This window comes from Oncorhynchus mykiss, chromosome 23, assembly GCF_057628025.1.
Source record: "Oncorhynchus mykiss isolate SJ-2025 chromosome 23, ASM5762802v1, whole genome shotgun sequence".
Taxonomy (NCBI): domain Eukaryota; kingdom Metazoa; phylum Chordata; class Actinopteri; order Salmoniformes; family Salmonidae; genus Oncorhynchus; species Oncorhynchus mykiss.
In genome coordinates, this window is record NC_143044.1 from 57797003 (window position 1) to 57822813 (window position 25811).

Here is a 25811-nt window from a genome sequence, read left to right on the forward strand (position 1 = left end):
CCACAGCTAATGAGAACCATTTTTATTTATTTTATTTAACCGAGATATTAATTTGACAAATCTTTCTCAAAATGATCTTCCACTTATTAACAATTAACAAATATTTTTAATTGTCGTGAAAGATTGCTAGATTGTTCCGAGGGTTTGGTTAAAAGCATTCTGGGAAATATATATTTTATATTTAAAACATTTCATTTATCCTTTATTTAACTAGACAAGTCAGTTAAGAACAAATTATGATTTACAATGACGGCCTACAGGGGAACAGTGGGTTTAACTGCCTTATTCAGGGGAAAAACACCAGATTTTTACCCTTGTCAGCTCAGAGATTCGATCCAGCAACCTTTCGGTTACTGGCCCAACTCTCTAACCACTAGGCTACCTGCTTGTTACTGACCCAACACTCTAACCACTAGGCTACCTGCTGGTTATTGGCCCAACACTCTAACCACTAGGCTACCTACTTCCGGCGCCGACAGAGATGGCCGCCTCGCTTCGCGTTCCTAGGAAACTATGCAGTTTTTTGTTTTTTTACGTGTTATTTCTTACATTAGTACCCCAGGTCATCTTAGGTTTCATCACATACAGTCGAGAAGAACTACTGAATATAAGATCAGCGTCAACTCACCATCAGTACGACCAAGAATACGCTTTTCGCGACGCGGATCCTGTGCTCTGCCTTACAAACAGGACAACGGAGTAGATCCCATGCAGCGACCCAAAAGAACGACTCCGAAAAAGAGGGAAACGAGGCGGTCTTCTGGTCAGACTCCGGAGACGGGCACACCGTGCACCATTCCCTAGCATTCTTCTTGCCAATGTCCAGTCTCTTGACAACAAGGTTGATGAAATCCGAGCAAGGGTAGCATTCCAGAGGGACATCAGAGACTGTAACGTTCTTTGCTTCACGGAAACGTGGCTTACTGGAGAGACGCTATCCGAAGCGGTGCAGCCAACAGGTTTCTCCACGCATCGCGCAGACAGGAAAAAACATATTTCTGGTAAAAAGAGGGGCGGGGGCGTATGCCTTATGACTAACGTGACATGGTGTGATGAAAGAAACATACAGGAACTCAAATCCTTCTGTTCACCTGATTTAGAATTCCTCACAATCAAATGTAGACCGCATTATCTACCAAGAGAATTCTCTTCGATTATAATCACAGCCGTATATATCCCCCCCCCCCAAGCAGACACATCGTTGGCTCTGAATGAACTTTATTTGACTCTTTGCAAACTGGAAACCATTTATCCGGAGGCTGCATTCATTGTAGCTGGGGATTTTAACAAGGCTAATCTGAAAACAAGACTCCCCAAATTTTATCAGCATATCGATTGCGCAACCAGGGGTGGAAAGACCTTGGATCATTGTTACTCTAACTTCCGCGACGCATATAAGGCCCTGCCCCGCCCCCCTTTCGGAAAAGCTGACCACGACTCCATTTTGTTGATCCCTGCCTACAGACAGAAACTAAAACAAGAGGCTCCCACGCTGAGGTCTGTCCAACGCTGGTCCGACCAAGCTGACTCCACACTCCAAGACTGCTTCCATCACGTGGACTGGGAGATGTTTCGTATTGTGTCAGACAACAACATTGACGTATACGCTGATTCGGTGTGCGAGTTCATTAGAACGTGCGTTGAAGATGTCGTTCCCATAGCAACGATTAAAACATTCCCTAACCAGAAACCATGGATTGATGGCAGCATTCGTGTGAAACTGAAAGCGCGAACCACTGCTTTTAATCAGGGCAAGGTGTCTGGTAACATGACCGAATACAAACAGTGCAGCTATTCCCTCCGCAACGCTATCAAACAAGCTAAGCGTCAGTACAGAGACAAAGTAGAATCTCAATTCAACGGCTCAGACACAAGAGGCATGTGGCAGGGTCTACAGTCAATCACGGACTACAGGAAGAAATCCAGCCCAGTCACGGACCAGGATGTCCTGCTCCCAGGCAGACTAAATAACTTTTTTGCCCGCTTTGAGGACAATACAGTGCCACTGACACGGCCTGCAACGAAAACTTGCGGTCTCTCCTTCACTGCAGCCGAGGTGAGTAAGACATTTAAACGTGTTAACCCTCGCAAGGCTGCAGGCCCAGACGGCATCCCCAGCCGCGCCCTCAGAGCATGCGCAGACCAGCTGGCCGGTGTGTTTACGGACATATTCAATCAATCCCTATACCAGTCTGCTGTTCCCACATGCTTCAAGAGGGCCACCATTGTTCCTGTTCCCAAGAAAGCTAAGGTAACTGAGCTAAACGACTACCGCCCCGTAGCACTCACTTCCGTCATCATGAAGTGCTTTGAGAGACCAGTCAAGGACCATATCACCTCCACCCTACCTGACACCCTAGACCCACTCCAATTTGCTTACCGCCCAAATAGGTCCACAGACGATGCAATCTCAATCACATTGCACACTGCCCTAACCCATCTGGACAAGAGGAATACCTATGTGAGAATGCTGTTCATTGACTACAGCTCGGCATTCAACACCATAGTACCCTCCAAGCTCGTCATCAAGCTCGAGACCCTGGGTCTCGACCCCGCCCTGTGCAACTGGGTACTGGACTTCCTGACGGGCCGCCCCCAGGTGGTGAGGGTAGGCAACAACATCTCCTCCCCGCTGATCCTCAACACTGGGGCCCCACAAGGGTGCGTTCTGAGCCCTCTCCTGTACTCCCTGTTCACCCACGACTGCGTGGCCACGCACGCCTCCAACTCAATCATCAAGTTTGCGGACGACACAACAGTGGTAGGCTTGATTACCAACAACGACGAGACGGCCTACAGGGAGGAGGTGAGGGCCCTCGGAGTGTGGTGTCAGGAAAATAACCTCACACTCAACGTCAACAAAACTAAGGAGATGATTGTGGACTTCAGGAAACAGCAGAGGGAACACCCCCCTATCCACATCGATGGAACAGTAGTGGAGAGGGTAGCAAGTTTTAAGTTCCTCGGCATACACATCACAGACAAACTGAATTGGTCCACTCACACAGACAGCATTGTGAAGAAGGCGCAGCAGCGCCTCTTCAACCTCAGGAGGCTGAAGAAATTTGGCTTGTCACCAAAAGCACTCACAAACTTCTACAGATGCACAATCGAGAGCATCCTGGCGGGCTGTATCACCGCCTGGTACGGCAACTGCTCCACCCTCAACCGTAAGGCTCTCCAGAGGGTAGTGAGGTCTGCACAACGCATCACCGGGGGCAAACTACCTGCCCTCCAGGACACCTACACCACCCGATGTCACAGGAAGGCCATAAAGATCATCAAGGACATCAACCACCCGAGCCACTGCCTGTTCACCCCGCTATCATCCAGAAGGCGAGGTCAGTACAGGTGCATCAAAGCTGGGACCGAGAGACTGAAAAACAGCTTCTATCTCAAGGCTATCAGACTGTTAAACAGCCACCACTAACATTGAGTGGCTGCTGCCAACACACTGACACTGACTCAACTCCAGCCACTTTAATAATGGGAATTGATGGGAAATTATGTAAATATATCACTAGCCACTTTAAACAATGCTACCTTATATAATGTTACTTCCCTACATTATTCATCTCATATGCATACGTATATACTGTACTCTATATCATCGACTGTATCCTTATGTAATACATGTATCACTAGCCACTTTAACTATGCCACTTTGTTTACATACTCATCTCATATGTATATACTGTACTCGATACCATCTACTGTATCTGCCTATGCTGCTCTGTACCATCACTCATTCATATATCCTTATGTACATATTCTTTATCCCCTCACACTGTGTACAAGACAGTAGTTTTGGAATTGTTAGTTAGATTACTTGTTGGTTATTACTGCATTGTCGGAACTAGAAGCACAAGCATTTCGCTACACTCGCATTAACATCTGCTAACCATGTGTATGTGACAAATAAAATTTGATTTGATTTGGTTACTGACCCAACACTCTAACCACTAGGCTACCTGCTGGTTACTGACCCAACACTCTAACCACTAGGCTACCTGCCGTCCCAAAATATGAAAAACTGGTCCATTTCTTCTCCATGACCTTGAATGTGCAATGGAAGGAAAACACACAGAATAAAGACAAAAGGTTCTCTGAAGTATTCTGAAAGATGAATGAAATGTGATGTTGCTGCTCCAGCCCTGAATCTCCCCAGAGCCAAGTTAGCTAAGGAAGATTAGTGAAGTTTCTTTCCATTCAAGTCTTTTTTATTCAAGGTTCAAGGTTTTATTCACTTTATCTTGTGTTGTTGCTTCTAAGAACGATCTGCTAGATATCGAACTGTTTGAACTGAGGATGCCTACTCGTTAGGGGTATATAGAATATACAGAGTACGACAGCTGGCTGACGCACATAACAGATCACTTCACATGTCATATCTCATTTCATTTACATTTCATATTCATCAACACAAGATCCATCCATCAACACCTGAATCAAAAACTGCATCTCTTCATAATCATCATCACCCTCATCATCCTCACCACCATCATAATCCTCCTCATCATCATCCTCACCACATCATCATTTTATTGTATAATTTTATTAAACCTTTATTTAACTAGGCAAGTAAATGAACCCTTCTCCTGCTAAACCTCAATCCATCACATCCACCAATATCGCAATTTCGCATCTGCGGTGAAAGGTGGCAGAGACAGAGCGGTGTTCATCAGACCATGAAAAGATGAGACTCACAAACACCATGGTGTTCTTCTGTTTTACGACTCACGGGACTCGTCTGATGTCGGTACGACCTCTTCTGTTTTACGACTCACGGGACTCGTCTGATGTTGGTACGACCTCTTATGTTTTACGACTCACGGGACTCGTCTAATGTCGGTACGACCTCTTCTGTTTTACGACTCACGGGACTCGTCTGATGTCGGTACGACCTCTTCTGTTTTACGACTCACGGGACCTGTCTGATGTCGGTACGACCTCTTCTGTTTTACGACTCACGGGACTCGTCTGATGTCGGTACGACCTCTTCTGTTTTACGACTCACGAGACTCGTCTGATGTCGGAACGACCTCTTCTGTTTTACGACTCACGGGACTCGTCTGATGTCGGTACGACCTCTTCTGTTTTACGACTCACGGGACTCGTCTGATGTCGGTACGACCTCTTCTGTTTAACGACTCACGGGACCTGTCTGATGTCGGTGCGACCTCTTCTGTTTTACGACTCACGGGACCTGTCTGATGTCGGTGCGACCTCTTCTGTTTTACGACTCACGGGACTCGTCTGATGTCGGTACGACCTCTTCTGTTTTATGACTCACGGGACTCATCTGATGTCGGTACGACCTCTTCTTTTTTAAGACTCACGGGACCTGTCTGATGTCGGTACGACCTCTTCTGAAAACGTCTGTCTGTAGAGTCCGAACAGTTTGGGCTACACACTAATATAAAGGTCTCTGGTGAATACTGTACTGTACATGTCGGTTGTTCTGCTCCAAGATGTCCACAAGCCTCACAGGATTTGTCTGAAGGTCCCCAGGTCCCCGGAACTACTTTTTTTTTAAATCAATGGAAGTATATATGGAGAGAGTTTAGTGCATAAAATTGGGAGTTAAATAAATGTTAAAAAAAATATATAGAAATAGTTTCTTGGTCTTTCTTATATCTCTCAGATATATGACAGACACTTCAGAACAAACTTCCTTAGGATTTTTTGGGGGGACTATCTGTTATTCAATCTGTTTCTATTGGCTAATAGCAGTAAGGACTATCTGTTATTCAATGTGTTTCTATTGGCTAATAGCAATAGGGCCAAACATCATTTTTCATCTGAGAGATTGTTATTATTATTATTTATTTTTTTACATGCGTTTAACCCTTTATTTTTGTCACTAAACAGTCTCCATATATACAGTACTTCCATTCATTATTTTTGGAGGGGACCTTCAGATGAGTCTTGTGAGGTCTGTGAGCGTCCTATAGCCAGACAGTTCCTGAGAGTCTCACCTTTACACAGAGGCATCATATTAGTGAGTAGCCCAAACTGTTTGGACGCTACAGACAGAAGATAACAGATCCGTTGTACCGAATTCAGACGAGTCCAACGACGCCTGTGGGGTGGAGTGGGGGGGGGTTCCTAGAGCAAAACGGAGAACACCATCGTGTTCGTGAGTGTCTTATCTTTCCATAGAGGGGTCTCTAGCATAAACGGACATATTTATGTATTATGCTAATTAGATTTTCACGGGGGCACGGACATCGACCTTAAGGGGTTTAACATGTCACTACACACGCTGAGTCTCTCAAAGGGAGACTGCATGATGCTACCTGCTCCATTATTACAGTAGGACACCCATTGTGAACATTTCATTTGAAAGTTAAACACTTTCCACAATGCAGCGCAACACAGCAGGAACCATCTTGTTTCTGTGTTCATCCATAAAACACAACAGAGCCTGGGGGGGTAGGTGGAGGAGAGGGGAGAAGAGAGGATAAGAGTAGAGGAGAGGGAGAAATGTGAGGTGAGCGGGGAGGAGAGAGGAGAAGAGGGGAGGAGAGGGGAGGAAAGAGGGTTTGATGATGTGGGGGGTAGAGAATGAGAGGGTAGAGAGGAGAGGTGGAGGAGAGGAGAGGGGAGGAAAGGAGGAGAGGGGTGGAGAGATGGGAAGAGAGGGGAAGAGAGGAGGAGATGAGAGGTGAGATCAATCAAAAACAAACCTACTTTAGCACCAAATGAAAAACAAGTTGTGTCTGTGTCTACAGTATAATGTAAAGGGGCTGAGGAGGAGGGCTGAGGAGGAGGAGGAGGGCTGAGGAGGAGGGCTGAGGAGGAGGGGGGCTGAGGAGGAGGGCTGAGGAGGAGGAGGAGGGCTGAGGAAGAGGAGGAGAAGGAGGAGGAGGAGGAGGAGGGCTGAGGAAGAGGAGGAGGGCTGAGGAAGAGGGCTGAGGAAGAGTAGGAGGAGGGCTGAGGAGGAGGAGGGCTGAGGAAGAGGAGGAGGGCTGAGGAGGAACCTACTGGAAAAACAGAGGAGGGCCACCTTCACCATCATAATGAAAATAAAGCCCTCTCATCCATCCAAATAGACTGTATGGACTATATGTCTCATGTCTATAGTAGACTGTATAAGGGCTGAGGACCCACCGGATATAAAGGTACCGAAACACAACAACAGAATTACCTGTGCTTGTATGATGCTTTCATAACATACTATAGCTTCACGTGATGCTTTCATAACATACTATAGCTTCATACAAAGCTTTCATAACATACTATAGCTTCATATAAAGCTTTCATAACATACTATAGCTTTACGTGATGCTTTCATAACATACTATAGCTTCATACAAAGCTTTCATAACATACTATAGCTTTACGTGATGCTTTCATAACATACTATAGCTTTACGTGATGCTTTCATAACATACTATAGCTTTACGTGATGCTTTCATAACATACTATAGCTTCATATAAAGCTTTCATAACATACTATAGCTTCATATAAAGGTTTCATAACATACTATAGCTTCACGTGATGCTTTCATAACATACTATAGCTTCACATGATGCTTTCATAACATACTATAGCTTCATATAAAGCTTTCATAACATACTATAGCTTCACATGATGCTTTCATAACATACTATAGCTTCACGTGATGCTTTCATAACATACTATAGCTTTACGTGATGCTTTCATAACATACTATAGCTTCATATAAAGCTTTCATAACATACTATAGCTTCATATAAAGCTTTCATAACATACTATAGCTTCATATAAAGCTTTCATAACATACTATAGCTTCATATAAAGCTTTCATAACATACTATAGCTTCACATGATGCTTTCATAACATACTATAGCTTCATATAAAGCTTTCATAACATACTATAGCTTCACATGATGCTTTCATAACATACTATAGCTTCACGTGATGCTTTCATAACATACTATAGCTTTACGTGATGCTTTCATAACATACTATAGCTTCATATAAAGCTTTCATAACATACTATAGCTTCATATTAAGGTTTCATAACATACTATAGCTTCACGTGATGCTTTCATAACATACTATAGCTTCATATAAAGCTTTCATAACATACTATAGCTTCACGTGATGCTTTCATAACATACTATAGCTTCACATGATGCTTTCATAACATACTATAGCTTCACATAAAGCTTTCATAACATACTATAGCTTCATATAAAGCTTTCATAACATACTATAGCTTCACGTGATGCTTTCATAACATGCTATAGCTTCATTTAAAGCTTTCATAACATGCTATAGCTTCACGTGATGCTTTCATAACATACTATAGCTTCACGTGATGCTTTCATAACATGCTATAGCTTCATATAAAGCTTTCATAACATACTATAGCTTCACATGATGCTTTCATAACATACTATAGCTTCACGTGATGCATTCATAACATACTATAGCTTCACGTGATGCTTTCATAACATACTATAGCTTCACATGATGCTTTCATAACATACTATAGCTTCACGTGATGCATTCATAACATACTATAGCTTCACGTGATGCTTTCATAACATACTATAGCTTCACGTGATGCATTCATAACATACTATAGCTTCACGTGATGCATTCATAACATACTATAGCTTCACGTGATGCTTTCATAACATACTATAGCTTCACGTGATGCATTCATAACATACTATAGCTTCACGTGATGCATTCATAACATACTATAGCTTCATATAAAGCTTTCATAACATACTATAGCTTCACATGATGCTTTCATAACATACTATAGCTTCACGTGATGCTTTCATAACATACTATAGCTTCATATAAAGCTTTCATAACATACTATAGCTTCACATGATGCTTTCATAACATACTATAGCTTCACGTGATGCTTTCATAACATACTATAGCTTCACGTGATGCTTTCATAACATACTATAGCTTCACGTGATGCATTCATAACATACTATAGCTTCACGTGATGCTTTCATAACATACTATAGCTTCATATAAAGCTTTCATAACATACTATAGCTTCATATAAAGCTTTCATAACATACTATAGCTTCACATGATGCTTTCATAACATACTATAGCTTCATATAAAGGTTTCATAACATACTATAGCTTCACGTGATGCTTTCATAACATACTACAGCTTCACGTGATGCTTTCATAACATACTATAGCTTCACGTGATGCATTCATAACATACTATAGCTTCACGTGATGCTTTCATAACATACTATAGCTTCATATAAAGCTTTCATAACATACTATAGCTTCACGTGATGCTTTCATAACATACTATAGCTTCATATAAAGCTTTCATAACATACTATAGCTTCACATGATGCTTTCATAACATACTATAGCTTCACGTGATGCTTTCATAACATACTATAGCTTCACGTGATGCTTTCATAACATACTATAGCTTCACGTGATGCATTCATAACATACTATAGCTTCACGTGATGCTTTCATAACATACTATAGCTTCATATAAAGCTTTCATAACATACTATAGCTTCATATAAAGCTTTCATAACATACTATAGCTTCACATGATGCTTTCATAACATACTATAGCTTCATATAAAGGTTTCATAACATACTATAGCTTCACGTGATGCTTTCATAACATACTACAGCTTCACGTGATGCTTTCATAACATACTATAGCTTCACGTGATGCATTCATAACATACTATAGCTTCACGTGATGCTTTCATAACATACTATAGCTTCATATAAAGCTTTCATAACATACTATAGCTTCACGTGATGCTTTCATAACATACTATAGCTTCACATGATGCTTTCATAACATACTATAGCTTCACGTGATGCTTTCATAACATACTATAGCTTCATATAAAGCTTTCATAACATACTATAGCTTCACGTGATGCTTTCATAACATACTATAGCTTCACATGATGCTTTCATAACATACTATAGCTTCACGTGATGCTTTCATAACATACTATAGCTTCACATAAAGCTTTCATAACATACTATAGCTTCATATAAAGCTTTCATAACATACTATAGCTTCACATGATGCTTTCATAACATACTATAGCTTCACATGATGCTTTCATAACATACTATAGCTTCACATAAAGCTTTCATAACATACTATAGCTTCATATAAAGCTTTCATAACATACTATAGCTTCACATGATGCTTTCATAACATACTATAGCTTCACATAAAGCTTTCATAACATACTATAGCTTCATATAAAGCTTTCATAACATACTATAGCTTCACATGATGCTTTCATAACATACTATAGCTTCATATAAAGGTTTCATAACATACTATAGCTTCACGTGATGCTTTCATAACATACTATAGCTTCATATAAAGCTTTCATAACATACTATAGCTTCACATGATGCTTTCATAACATACTATAGCTTCATATAAAGCTTTCATAACATACTATAGCTTCACATGATGCTTTCATAACATACTATAGCTTCACATGATGCTTTCATAACATACTATAGCTTCACATGATGCTTTCATAACATACTATAGCTTCACATGATGCTTTCATAACATACTATAGCTTCACATGATGCTTTCATAACATACTATAGCTTCACGTGATGCTTTCATAACATACTATAGCTTCATATAAAGCTTTCATAACATACTATAGCTTCATATAAAGCTTTCATAACATACTATAGCTTCACATGATGCTTTCATAACATACTATAGCTTCATATAAAGCTTTCATAACATACTATAGCTTCATATAAAGGTTTCATAACATACTATAGCTTCACGTGATGCTTTCATAACATACTATAGCTTCACATGATGCTTTCATAACATACTATAACATATTATATTTCATATTATCACATCACACGAAGAGCACGATCTTAAACACAGTGCAGTCTGATCTGTGGCAGACAGACAGCAGAGGGATGGGAGATATGAGCTGCTGGACGGAGGATTGTTCAACAGTCAAACAGTGATGGTCACCTTCTCAAATGGCACCCTATTCCCTATATAGTGCACTACCTTGAACCAGAGCCCTGTGGCACCCTATATATATATAGTGCACTACTTTTGACTGATACCAATAGGGCTTTAGCCAAAGGTAGCATACTATATATCCGTATTTCGGATGGGACGTTAAACGGGTGTCCTGACCCTCTGTGGTCACTAAAGATCCCATGGGACTTATCGTAAGAGTAGGGGTGTTAAACCCCGGTGTCCTGGCTAAATTCCCAATCTGGCCCTCATACCATCACGGTCACCTAATCATCCCCATCTTACAATTGTCTCATTCACCCCCCCCCCCCCCCCCCCCCCCCCAGGTCGTTGCTGTAAATGAGAACCTGTTCTCAGTCAACTGACCTGGTAAAATAAGGGTTAAATCAAAGGACGATACAGAGAACATGTTGCCATGTGAGATGCAGTCAGGGACCAACCAAAGGCTGTTTCTCCCTTTCTCTCCCGTCGGTCTGACAAAGCATCTTTAACTCAACAGGAGTGAAGCTGATGGTAACTAAGGAACAAGGACCGCAGCAGTGATAAGGTCGAGTAGGACTGTGACCCCAAAATGGCACCCTAGTCCCTATAATAGTGCACTACTTTTGACCGGGGTCCATAGGGCTCTGTTTCTAAGCAGTGCGGTATGTAGGGTATAGAGTAGCATTGGGGATGCAGATCAGGACTTCACCTTGTCAGCAGTCTGCTGAGAGACATGGTCTCATTAAAGAGGAAGATCCCTCCCATAAGCCTGTGATCCACAGCGAGGTGCTAGCCACAGAACAGACAAGTATTCAATCATCCAGACAAGTAATTGATTGTATAATTACAACACAACACTGCACTACATGCCCACCCGTCTGTCTGACAGTCAACACTGTCCAAGGGATTTCAGTTTTCAGCTCTCAGCCTGGAGGCTTTTAGAAACTGAAGGCTAGCACAGCTGAAAAATGCAATGGGTGGGTGAAAGTGATGGATGGACTGTCATGGGCTGGCTGGAGAAATGCACTATTAGTGACTTAAAAACAACATCCTGTCAAGTATCTTAGAAGGACAAGTCCCTGTAGTGCAGTTGTTTTTTCATGATGCTACTGTTAGGAAAGCGTTTAGGAAGAACTCAAATTCGCACAGCTGCAAGTTTGTTCATTTAAATTTTAACAGAATGCATACTGTATATGACCCACTGTATAGAGGATACATACTGTATATGACCCACTGTATAGAGGATACATACTGTATAGAGGATACATACTGTACATGACTCACTGTATAGAGGATACATACTGTATATGACCCACTGTATAGAGGATACATACTGTATATGACCCACTGTATAGAGGATACATACTGTATATGACCCACTGTATAGAGGATACATACTGTATATGACCCACTGTATAGAGGATACATACTGTATATGACCCACTGTATAGAGGATACATACTGTATAGAGGATACATACTGTACATGACCCACTGTATAGAGGATACATACTGTATATGACCCACTGTATAGAGGATACATACTGTATATGACCCACTGTATAGAGGATACATACTGTATATGACCCACTGTATAGAGGATACATACTGTATATGACCCACTGTATAGAGGATACATACTGTATGACCCACTGTATAGAGGATACATACTGTATATGACCCACTGTATAGAGGATACATACTGTATATGACCCACTGTATAGAGGATACATACTGTATATGACCCACTGTATAGAGGATACATACTGTATATGACCCACTGTATAGAGGATACATACTGTATATGACCCACTGTATAGAGGATACATACTGTATATGACCCACTGTATAGAGGATACATACTGTATATGACCCACTGTATAGAGGATACATACTGTATATGGCCCACTGTATAGAGGATACATACTGTATATGACCCACTGTATAGAGGATACATACTGTATATGACCCACTGTATAGAGGATACATACTGTATATGACCCACTGTATAGAGGATACATACTATACATGACCCACTGTATAGAGGATACATACTGTACATGACCCACTGTTCACCTGACCTAGAATTCCTCACAATCAAATGTCGACCGCATTATTATATCATTATCTACCAAGAGAATTCTCTTCGATTATAATCACAGCCGCAAAAATTCCCCCCCAAGCAGACACATCGATGGCCCTGAACAAACTTTATTTGACTCTATGTAAACTGGAAACCACATATTCTGAGGCTGCATTCATTCTAACTCAATTGTGCTACCAGGGCTGGTAAAACCTTGGATCATTGTTATTCTAACTTCTGCGGCGCATATAAGGCCCTACCCCGCCCTCCTTTCGGAAAAGCTGACCACGACTCCATTTTGTTGCTCCCTGCCTATAGACAGAAACTAAAACAGGAAGCTCCCGCGCTCAGCTCTGTTCAACGCTGGTCCGACCAATCTGATTCCACGCTTCAAGATTGCTTCGATCATGTGGACTGGGATATGTTTCGTATTGCGTCAGACAACAACATTGACGAATACGCTGATTCGGTGTGCGAGTTCATTAGAACGTGCGTTGAAGATGTCGTTCCCATAGCAACGATTAAAACATTCCCAAACCAGAAACCGTGGATTGATGGCAGCATTCGCGTGAAACTGAAAGCGCGAACCACTGCTTTTAATCAGGGCAAGGTGACCGGAAACATGACCGAATACAAACAGTGTAGCTATTCCCTCCGCACGGCAATCAAACAAGCTTAGTCAGTATAGAGACAAAGTAGAGTCGCAATTCAACTGCTCAGACACAAGAGGTATGTGGTAGGGTCTACAGTTAATCACGGATTACAAAAAGAAAACCAGCCCCGTCGAGGACCAGGATGTCTTGCTCCCAGACAGACTAAACAACTTCTTTGCTCGCTTTGAGGACAATACAATGCCACTAACACGGTCCGCTACCAAAACCTGCGGACTCTCCTTCACTGCAGCCGACGTGAGTAAAACATTTAAACGTGTTAACCCCCGCAAGGCTGCAGGCCCAGACGGCATCCCCAGCCGCGTCCTAAGAGTATGCACAGACCAGCTGGCTGGTGTGTTAACGAACATATTCAATCAATCCTTATCCCAGTCTGCTGTTCCCGAATGCTTCAAGAGGGCCACCATTGGCTAAACGACTAAAGCCCCGTAGCACTCACTTCCGTCATCATGAAGTGCTTTGAGAGACTAGTCAAGGACCATATCACCTCCACCCTACCTGACACCCTAGATCCACTCCAATATGCTTACCGCCACAATAGGTCCATAGACGACACAATCGCAACCACACTGCACACTGCCCTAACCCATCTGGAAGAGAGGAATACCTAAGTGAGAATGCTGTTCATCGACTACAGCTCAGCATTTAACACCATAGTATCCTCCAAACTCGTCATCAAGCTGGGTCTCGACCCCGTCCTGTGCAACTGGGTCCTGGACTTCCTGACGGGCCGCCCACAGGTGGTGATTGTAGGAAACAACATCTCCACCCCACTGATCCTCAACACTGGGGCCCCACAAGGGTGCGTTCTGAGCCCTCTCCTGTACTCCCTGTTCATCCACGACTGCAACTCAATCGTCAAGTTTGCAGACGACACTGCAGTGGTAGGCTTGATTACCAACAGCGTCGAGACGGCCTACAGGGAGGAGGTGAGGGTCCTCGGAGTGTGGTTTCAGGAAAATAACCTCACACTCAAAGTCACCAAAACAAAGGAGATGAACGTGGACTTCAGGAAACAGCAGAGGGAGCACCCCCTATCCACATCGACGGGACAGTAGTGGAGAGGGTAGTAAATTAAGTTCCTCGGCGTACACATCACGGACAAACTGAATTGGTCCACCCACACAGACAGCGTGGTGAAGAAGGCGCAGAAGCCTTCTCAGGAGGCAGGAGAAATTTTGCTTGTCACCAAAAGCACTCACAAACTTTTACAGACACACAATCACCGCCTGGTACGGCAACTGCTCCGCCCACAACCGTAAGGCTCTCCAGAGGGTAGTGAGGTCTGCACAACGTATCACCGGGGGCAAACTACCTGCCCTCCAGGACACCTACACCACCCGATGTCACAGGAAGGCCATAAAGATCATCAAGGACAACAACCACCCGAGCCACTGCTTGTTCACCCCGCTATCATCCAGAAGGCGAGGTCAGTACAGGTGCATCAAAGCTGGGACCGAGAGACTGAAAAACAGCTTCTATCTCAAGGCCATCAGACTGTTAAACAGCCATCACTAACACAGAGAGACTGAAAAACAGCTTCTATCTCAAGGCCATCAGACTGTTAAACAGCCACCACTAACATTGAGTGGCAGCTGCCAACATACTGACTCAACTCCAGCCACTTTAATAATGGAAATATGTATATACTGTACTCGATACCATCTACTGCATCTTGCCTATGCCGCTCTGTACCATCACTCATTCATGTATCTTTATGTACATATTCTTTATCCCTTTACACTTGTGTGTATAAGGTAGCTGTTGTGAAATTGATAGGTTCGATGACTCGTTGGTGATTACTGCATTGTCGGAACTAGAAGCACAGGCATTTCGCTACACTCACATTAACATCTGCTAACCATGAGTATGTGACAAATAACATTTGATTTGATTTGATTTGTAAAGAGGATACATAGTGTATATGTCCCACTGTAAAGCGTTTTATGTATGTAAAGCTGGAGATAAAATATGAATTTGATTATCCTCAAGATGTCCCTAAGGTCCTAATTAAATACACAGGACCCAATATACAGGACCCAATATACAAGACCCAATATACAGGACCAGGACCCAATATACAGAACCCAATATACAGAACCCAATATACAGGACCAGGACCCAAAATACAGAACCCAATATACAGGACCCAATATACAGGACCCAATACACAGGACTCAATATACAAGACCCAATATACAGGACCCAATATACAATACCCAATATACAGGACCCAATATACAGGACCCAATGTACAGGACCCAATATACAAGACCCAATATACAGGACCCAATATACAGGACCAGGACCAATACACAAGACCCAATATACAGGACCAGGACCAATACACAGGACCCAAAATACAGGACCCAATATACAGGACCCAATACACAGGACCCAATATACAGGACCAGAACCCAATATACAGGACCAGGACCCAATATACAGAACCCAATATACAGAACTCAATATACAGAACCCAATATACAGAACTCAATATACAGAACTCAATATACAGAACTCAATATACAGAACCCAATATACAGAACTCAATATACAGGACCCAATATACAGAACTCAATATACAGAACTCAATATACAGAACTCAATATACAGAACTCAATATACAGAACCCAATATACAGAACCCAATATACAGAACCCAATATACAGAACTCAATATACAAGACCCAATATACAGGACCCAATATACAAGACCCAATATACAGGACCAGGACCCAATATACAGAACCCAATATACAGAACCCAATATACAGAACCCAATATACAGAACTCAATATATAAGACCCAATATACAAGACCCAATATACAGGACCCAATATACAAGACCCAATATAAAGGACCAGGACCCAATATACAGAACCCAATATACAGGACCCAATATACAGGACCCAATATACAGGACCAGGACCAATATACAGGACCCAATATACAGGACCAGGACCCAATATACAGGACCAGGACCAATATACAGGACCCAATATACAGGACCAAATATACAGGACCAAATATACAGAACCCAATATACAGGACCCAATATACAGGACCCAATGTACAGGACCCAATACACAGGACCCAATATACAGGACCCAATATACAGGACCCAATGTACAGGACCCAATACACAGGACCCAATATACAGGACCCAATATACAGGACCCAATATACAGGACCCAATACACAGGACCCAATATACAGGACCCAATATACAGGACCAATATGCAGGACCAATATACAGGACCCAATATACAGGACCAGGACCCAATATAGAGGACCAGGACCAATATACAGGACCCAATATACAGGACCCAATATACAGAACCCAATATACAGGACCCAATACACAGGACCCAATATACAGGACCAATATACAGGACCCAATATACAGGACCAATACACAGGACCCAATACACAGGACCCAATATACAGGACCCAATATACAAGACCCAATATACAGGACCAGGACCCAATATACAGGACCCAATATACAGGACCAGGACCCAATATACAGAACCCAATATACAGAATCCATTATACAAGACCCAATATACAGGACCAGGACCAATATACAGAACCCAATATACAGAACCCAATATACAGGACCAGGACCAATACAAAGGACCCAATATACAGGACCCAATAAACAGGTGTCACGGGATACTAGGAGTGGTGGGTTGGAATCAGGCGCAGAGAGCAGGGTTCAGTATATCGTGATTTATTCTCCGGCCAAAAAACGGTCACGCCAACACCAGCCCAATACACAGGACCCAATATACAGGACCCAAAATACAGGACCCAATACACAGGACCCAATATAATGAACCCAATACACAGGACCAGGACCCAATATAATGGACCCAATACACAGGACCCAATACACAGGACCCAATACACAGGACCCAATAAACAGGACCCAATATACAGGAACCAATACACAGGACCCAATATACAGGACCCAATACACAGCACCCAATACACAGGACCCAATATAATGAACCCAATATACAGGACCCAATATAATGAACCCAATATGAAAACGAGCCATCACACCCCATCATATCGCATGCTTCCCAAATGGCACCATATACCCTATGCAGTGCACTTATTTTGACCAGGGAACTAGGTCTACACTGGTCAAAAAAATGTGGGCACAATCAGAATGAGGACAAGATCAGGACAAACAACTCATGTTAGACCCAAGTATAAATGGGGCTTAAAAGAATATGGTTCCATTCGGCATCACATAGAGACATCTCCATTATCACATTGGATCATCTCCATTATCACATAGACATCTCCATTATCACATAGAGACATCTCCATTATCACATTGGATCATCTCCATTATCACATAGAGACATCTCCATTATCACATAGAGACATCTCCAGTATCACATTGGATCAACTCCATTATCACATAGAGACATCTCCATTATCACATAGAGACATCTCCAGTATCACATTGAGACATCTCCATTATCACATAGAGACATCTCCATTATCACATTGGATCATCTCCATTATCACATAGAGACATCTCCATTATCACATTGAGAAATCTCCAGTATCACATTGGATCAACTCCATTATCACATAGAGACATCTCCATTATCACATTGAGACATCTCCATTATCACATAGAGACATCTCCATTATCACATTGGATCTGGAGCTGCTGGGAACAGTGGGTTAACTGCCTTGTTCAGGGGAACAGTGGGTTAACGGCCTTGCTCAGGGGAACAGTGGGTTAACTGCCTTCTTCAGGGGAACAGTGGATTAACTGCCTTGCTCAGGGGAACAGTGGGTTAACTGCCTGGCTCAGGGGAACAGTGGGTTAACGGCCTTGCTCAGGGGAACAGTGGTTTTTTTATTTATTTATTTATTTATCCGTTATTTTACCAGGTAAGTTGACTGAGAATACGTTCTCATTTGCAGCAACGACCTGGGGAATAGTTACAGGGGAGAGGAGGGGGATGAATGAGCCAATTGTAAACTGGGGGATTATTAGGTGACCGTGATGGTTTGAGGGTCAGATTGGGAATTTAGCCAGGACACCGGGGTTAACACCCCTACTCTTACGATAAGTGCCATGGGATCTTTAATGATCTCAGAGAGTCAGGACACCCGTTTAACGTCCCATCCGAGAGACGGCACCCTACACAGGGCAGTGTCCCCAATCACTGCCCTGGGGCATTGGGATATTTTTTAGACCAGTGGAAAGAGTGCCTCCTACTGGCCCTCCAACACCACTTCCAGCAGCATCTGGTCTCCCATCCAAGGACTGACCAGGACCAACCCTGCTTAGCTTCAGAAGCAAGCCAGCAGTGGTACGCAGGGTGAACTGCATTGCTCAGGGGAACAGTGGGTTAACGGCCTTGTTCAGGGGAACAGTGGGTTAACTGCCTTGTTCAGGGGAACAGTGGGTTAACGGCATTGCTCAGGGGAACAGTGGGTTAACTGCCTTGCTCAGGGGAACAGTGGGTTAACGGCCTTGCTCAGGGGAACAGTGGGTTAACTGCCTTGCTCAGGGGAACAGTGGGTTAACTGCCTTGTTCAGGGGAACAGTGGGTTAACTGCCTTGCTCAGGGGAACAGTGGGTTAACTGCCTTGTTCAGGGGAACAGTGGGTTAACTGCCTTGCTCAGGGGAACAGTGGGTTAACGGCCTTGCTCAGGGGAACAGTGGGTTACTGCCTTGTTCAGGGGAACAGTGGGTTAACGGCCTTGCTCAGGGGAACAGTGGGTTAACGGCCTTGCTCAGGGGAACAGTGGGTTAACGGCCTTGCTCAGGGGAACAGTGGGTTAACGGCCTTGCTCAGGGGAACAGTGGGTTAACGGCCTTGCTCAGGGGAACAGTGGGTTAACTGCCTTGCTCAGGGGAACAGTGGGTTAACTGCCTTGCTCAGGGGAACAGTGGGTTAACGGCCTTGTTCAGGGGAACAGTGGGTTAACTGCCTTGCTCAGGGGAACAGTGGGTTAACGGCCTTGCTCAGGCGCGGAACAACAGATTTTTACCTTGTCATACATGACTTTCCTCACACAGTACTATACCTGGACACTATAACTTCCAGCACTAAGGCTTCGTCCCAAATCAAACACTATTCCCTATATAGTGCACTAGAGTCGTAAGGACCCTGGTTATAAGGAGTGCATTAAAATCAGCAGGGTGCCATTTGGGAAGTATCCACATTTCCCAGGTGCAACACAGCCTGGTTCAGCTCAGTGTGAGGTTAGTGTTCTCCTTTACTCCTGATTCAGACAAACAACAAGAAGAAACATCTCAGTCATTCCTCAGTCATGGTTTGTTCTCTGACGTTCCCACCTTTTTACAGCTTGTTTCGTCAGGTCACCAAGTGCCCTTGTCGCAGAGCAGAGACCCAGCCCGAGTCCCAAGTGGCTTCCTGTTCCCCTATATAAGCGCACTACTTTTGACCAAGGTCATTTAGTTAATAGGGAATAGAGTCTCCATGCCTACCTAATAATACATGCTCTTAGTATCCAGAAGAAGTGCACTATATAGGGAACAGGGTGCCATTTGATAGTCAACCTATATGTCAGTGTCACCATACTAGGTTTATCTGCGGAATAAACCCCTCTGGAGCCTTCCGTCAGAGAAGCAGGAGAACGCTGCTACCCACTGACTGGTAAACGGTTCCACTTCAGCAGCCCTGAAACCAATGTATCTGAAACCAACGTATCTGAAACCAATTGTGTTTAATGAGGTTCCTGTTCACGCATGCCTCTTCCCAACCCAACTCCCCTCCTACACACTCACAGATGGTACGGCTCCTCGTAAAGTTTTAACAAGTAGCGTAAAATGCAGATTGACAGTGGATGCATCCCAAATTTCCACCCTATTCCCTATGTGTAGTGCCATAGGGACCTGGTCAAAAGTAGTGCACTATATAGAGAATAGGGTGCCATTTGGGACACGGTGGGAGTACTGCTGCTATCTCTCCAGTCTGTTTAAAAAGAGGGGATTAAACTTTGGGATCAGAAAACGAATTAAAGATGATAACCATTATGAGGAGAACAGCGGATAGATGGGGCTGTGGCTGAGAGGAGGCAGCAGACAGACTTGTAAAGTACGGAGCAGGTCGCTAGGTAAAACAACACTCCACTAACCTGATATACGTCTGGGTGACATGAGGAGAGAGTTGAGACTCCTGGAGGCAGCAGGTCTGGGTGACATGAGGAGAGAGTTGAGACTCCTGGAGGCAGCAGGTCTGGGTGACATGAGGAGAGAGTTGAGACTCCTGGAGGCAGTAGCTGGCCTAGATATGCTCATTGCCATTTGATTTGTCATCAACAATGGTTTTTCGTGCCGCTGGAAGATTCCTATTTCCTCCGGAGTAAGCCAGGTGTTCTCCAGAGCCAGAGTGTTGTTCAAGTATGCCTAGAGACACAAGGGAGGCAGGAGCGTCAGGTACACATAGAAAAACAAAGACAGAGGCAAGTTCTTGTTCAGATAAACCTACAAACACAGAGACAAGTTGTTGATCAGATAAACCTAGAGACAGAGAGACAAGTTGTTGATTAGGTAAACCTAGAGACAGAGAGACAAGTTGTTGATTAGGTAAACCTAGAGACAGAGAGACAAGTTGTTGATCAGGTAAACCTAGAGACAGAGAGACAAGTTGTTGATTAGGTAAACCTAGAGACAGAGAGACACGTTGTTGATCAGGTAAACCTAAAGACGGAGAGACAAGTTGTTGATCAGGTAAACCTAGAGATATAGAGAAGCAAGAGTTTTCAGGTAAACTGGACCTTTATGTCTGTTTATACCCTCCAAACAGATTTCCTGAGGAAGACACACAGAGTTAAGGAAGAGTGTCTGGGAAAACCTAGAGACACAGAGAGTCACGATGTTGTTCAGGACAGCTGTTGTAAATCTTGAAACACAGAGATGACAGGCAATTCCACAATCATAGAAAGAAAACAAGGGCCTAATACAGAGACCCTCTTCAAATTGACCTGTCCTTGACCATTACGGGGCGGCAGGTAGCCTAGTGGTTAGAGTGTTGGGCCAGTAACCGAAAGGTTGCTAGATCAAATCCCCGAGCTGCCAATCCATCTGTTGTTCTGCCTCTGAACAAGGCAATCCACTGTTCATATGCTGTCATTGTTAATAAGAATGGGTTCTTAACTGACTTGCCAAGTTAAATAAAGGTAAAATAATACAATATAGTGCTTACAGAGTCAACTGTCCTTAACCATTACAGAGATTACAGTTTGAACTGTCCTTGAACAGTCCTTGAACAGTGTCCGTAATCATTACAGTGTAATCATTAACCATTACAGGGATTACAGTGTGAACTGTTCAGTGATAACTGTCTGTAATCATACAGTGATAACTGTCTGTAATCATACAGTGATAACTGTCTGTAATCATACAGTGATAACTGTCTGTAATCATACAGTGATAACTGTCTGTAATCATACAGTGTGAATTGTTCAGTGATAACTGTCTGTAATCATACAGTGTGAACTGTTCAGTGATAACTGTCTGTAATCATACAGTGTGAACTGTTCAGTGATAACTGTCTGTAATCATTACAGTGTAATCATTTACCATTACAGGGATTACAGTGTGAACTGTTCAGTGATAACTGTCTGTAATCATTACAGTGATAACTGTCTGTAATCATACAGTGATAACTGTCCTTGACCATTGGGGCGGCAGGGTAGCCTAGTGGTTAGAGCGTTGGACTAGTAACCGAGCTGACAAGGTACAAATCTGTGAACCCCTGAACAGGCAGTTAACCCACTGTTTCTAGGCCGTCATTGAAAATAAGAATTTGTTCTTAACTGACTTGCCTAGTTAAATAAAGGTAAAATAAATAAAAATTACAGTGATAACTGTCCTTGACCATTACAGTGATAACTGTACAGTGACAGATACAGCCGGGATTACAGTGAGTCTATCTGTGACAGATACAGCAGGGATTACAGTAGGTATATCTGTGACAGACACAGCAGGGATTACAGTGAGTCTATCTGTGACAGATACGACAGTGAGTCTATCTGTGACAGATACAGCAGGGATTACATTGAGTCTATCTGTGACAGACACAGCAGGGATTACAGTGAGTCTATCTGTGACAGATACGGCAGTGAGTCTATCTGTGACAGATACGGCAGTGAGTCTATCTGTGACAGATACAGCAGGGATTACAGTGAGTCTATCTGTGACAGACACAGCAGGGATTACAGTGAGTCTATCTGTGACAGATACGGCAGTGAGTCTATCTGTGACAGACACAGCAGGGATTACAGTGAGTCTATCTGTGACAGATACAGCAGGGATTACATTGAGTCTATCTGTGACAGATACGGCAGTGAGTCTATCTGTGACAGACACAGCAGGGATTACAGTGAGTCTATCTGTGACAGATACAGCAGGGATTACAGTGAGTCTATCTGTGACAGATACGGCAGTGAGTCTATCTGTGACAGATACAGCAGGGATTACAGTGAGTCTATCTGTGACAGACACAGCAGGGATTACAGTGAGTCTATCTGTGACAGATACAGCAGGGATTACAGTGAGTCTATCTGTGACAGATACGGCAGTGAGTCTATCTGTGACAGACACAGCAGGGATTACAGTGAGTCTATCTTTGACAGATACAGCAGGGATTACAGTGAGTCTATCTGTGACAGATACAGCAGGGATTACATTGAGTCTATCTGTGACAGATATGACAGTGAGTCTATCTGTGACAGATACAGCAGGGATTACAGTGAGTCTGTCTGTGACAGATACAGCCGGGATTACAGTGAGTCTGTCTGTGACAGATACAGCAGGGATTACAGTGAGTCTATCTGTGACAGATACGGCAGTGAGTCTATCTGTGACACATACAGCAGGGATTACAGTGAGTCTATCTGTGACAGATACAGCAGGGATTACAGTGAGTCTATCTGTGACAGACACAGCAGGGATTACAGTGAGTCTATCTGTGACAGATACAGCAGGGATTACAGTGAGTCTATCTGTGACAGATACGGTTGTGAGTCTATCTGTGACAGACACAGCAGGGATTACAGTGAGTCTATCTGTGACAGATACAGCAGGGATTACAGTGAGTCTATCTGTGACAGATACAGCAGGGATTACATTGAGTCTATCCGTGACAGATACGACAGTGAGTCTATCTGTGACAGATACAGCAGGGATTACAGTGAGTATGTCTGTGACAGATACAGCCGGGATTACAGTGAGTCTGTCTGTGACAGATACAGCAGGGATTACAGTGAGTCTATCTGTGACAGATACGGCAGTGAGTCTATCTGTGACAGACACAGCAGGGATTATAGTGAGTCTATCTGTGACAGATACAGCAGGGACTACAGTGAGTCTATCTGTGACAGATACAGCAGGGATTACATTGAGTCTATCTGTGACAGATACGACAGTGAGTCTATCTGTGACAGATACAGCAGGGATTACAGTGAGTCTGTCTGTGACAGATACAGCCGGGATTACAGTGAGTCTGTCTGTGACAGATACAGCTGGGATTACAGTGAGTCTATCTGTGACAGATACGACAGTGAGTCTATCTGTGACAGATACAGCAGGGATTACAGTGAGTCTGTCTGTGACAGATACAGCCGGGATTACAGTGAGTCTGTCTGTGACAGATACAGCTGGGATTACAGTGAGTCTATCTGTGACAGATACGACAGTGAGTCTATCTGTAACAGATACAGCTGGGATTACAGTGAGTCTATCTGTGACAGATACGACAGTGAGTCTATCTGTGACAGACACAGCAGGGATTACAGTGAGTCTATCTGTGACAGACACAGCAGGGATTACAGTGAGTCTATCTGTGACAGATACAGCAGGGATTACAGTGTGTCTATCTGTGACAGATACGGCAGTGAGTCTATCTGTGACAGACACAGCAGGGATTACAGTGAGTCTATCTGTGACAGATACAGCAGGGATTACAGTGAGTCTATCTGTGACAGATACAGCAGGGATTACAGTGTGTCTATCTGTGACAGATACGGCAGTGAGTCTATCTGTGACAGACACAGCAGGGATTACAGTGAGTATCTGTGACAGATACAGCAGGGATTACAGTGAGTCTGTCTGTGACAGATACAGCCGGGATTACAGTGAGTCTGTCTGTGACAGATACAGCAGGGATTACAGTGAGTCTATCTGTGACAGATACGACAGTGAGTCTATCTGTAACAGATACAGCTGGGATTACAGTGAGTCTATCTGTGAGAGATATGACAGTGAGTCTATCTGTGACAGACACAGCTGGGATTACAGTGAGTCTATCTGTGACAGACACAGCAGGGATTACAGTGAGTCTATCTGTGACAGATACAGCAGGGATTACAGTGTGTCTATCTGTGACAGATACGGCAGTGAGTCTATCTGTGACAGACACAGCAGGGATTACAGTGAGTCTATCTGTGACAGATACAGCAGGGATTACAGTGAGTCTATCTGTGACAGATACAGCAGGGATTACAGTGTGTCTATCTGTGACAGATACGGCAGTGAGTCTATCTGTGACAGACACAGCAGGGATTACAGTGAGTCTATCTGTGACAGATACAGCAGGGATTACAGTGAGTCTATCTGTGACATATACAGCTGAAGTCTGAGACCCTGTATGCAGATCAAATGGCACCCTATGCACTACTTGTGACCAGGGCCCATAGGACTCTATATAGGGAGTAGGGTGCCATTTGCGACTCAGGCCAGGTTGCAGTGGTTTGTCTACCTTGTAGTCGGGGACCTGTTTCTCCACCCATCCTTTGCCACAGTGAGGAGGCAGCACTGAGCGGTGCAGATGGGGAAACACAGGGACCAGCTCCAGGTTGGCCGAAGGCTGAAATCTCAGCACGTGGTGTGGAGATGGCAGCTCCCACTGAGAGGAAATGAAACATATTAGAAGACAGGAAATACACATCATTCAGGTTTAGAGATCTCATTGGATGATTCAAACTTTATTTCTGGAAGTAGCTTGAATTGCTTGTGGCAGGGGACGTTGGTGTCTTAACAAGATGCTAACAAGCACTAATTCATTA

At 43.5% G+C, this 25811-nt stretch overlaps 1 protein-coding gene across 1 annotated transcript in view; it reads right to left on the bottom strand.

Moving 5' to 3' along the window:
- Positions 1-25811, bottom strand: part of LOC118966091 (transcription elongation regulator 1-like protein) — a 221160-nt gene that overhangs the window by 188947 nt on the left and 6402 nt on the right. Inside the window, exons 3-4 of the mRNA XM_090218011.1 lie at positions 25505-25651; positions 20880-21150 (exon numbers count right to left, since the gene is read on the bottom strand). Coding sequence (XP_090074137.1) covers positions 20880-21150; positions 25505-25651 — 418 coding nt within the window. The remainder of the gene's footprint in view (positions 1-20879; positions 21151-25504; positions 25652-25811) is intronic.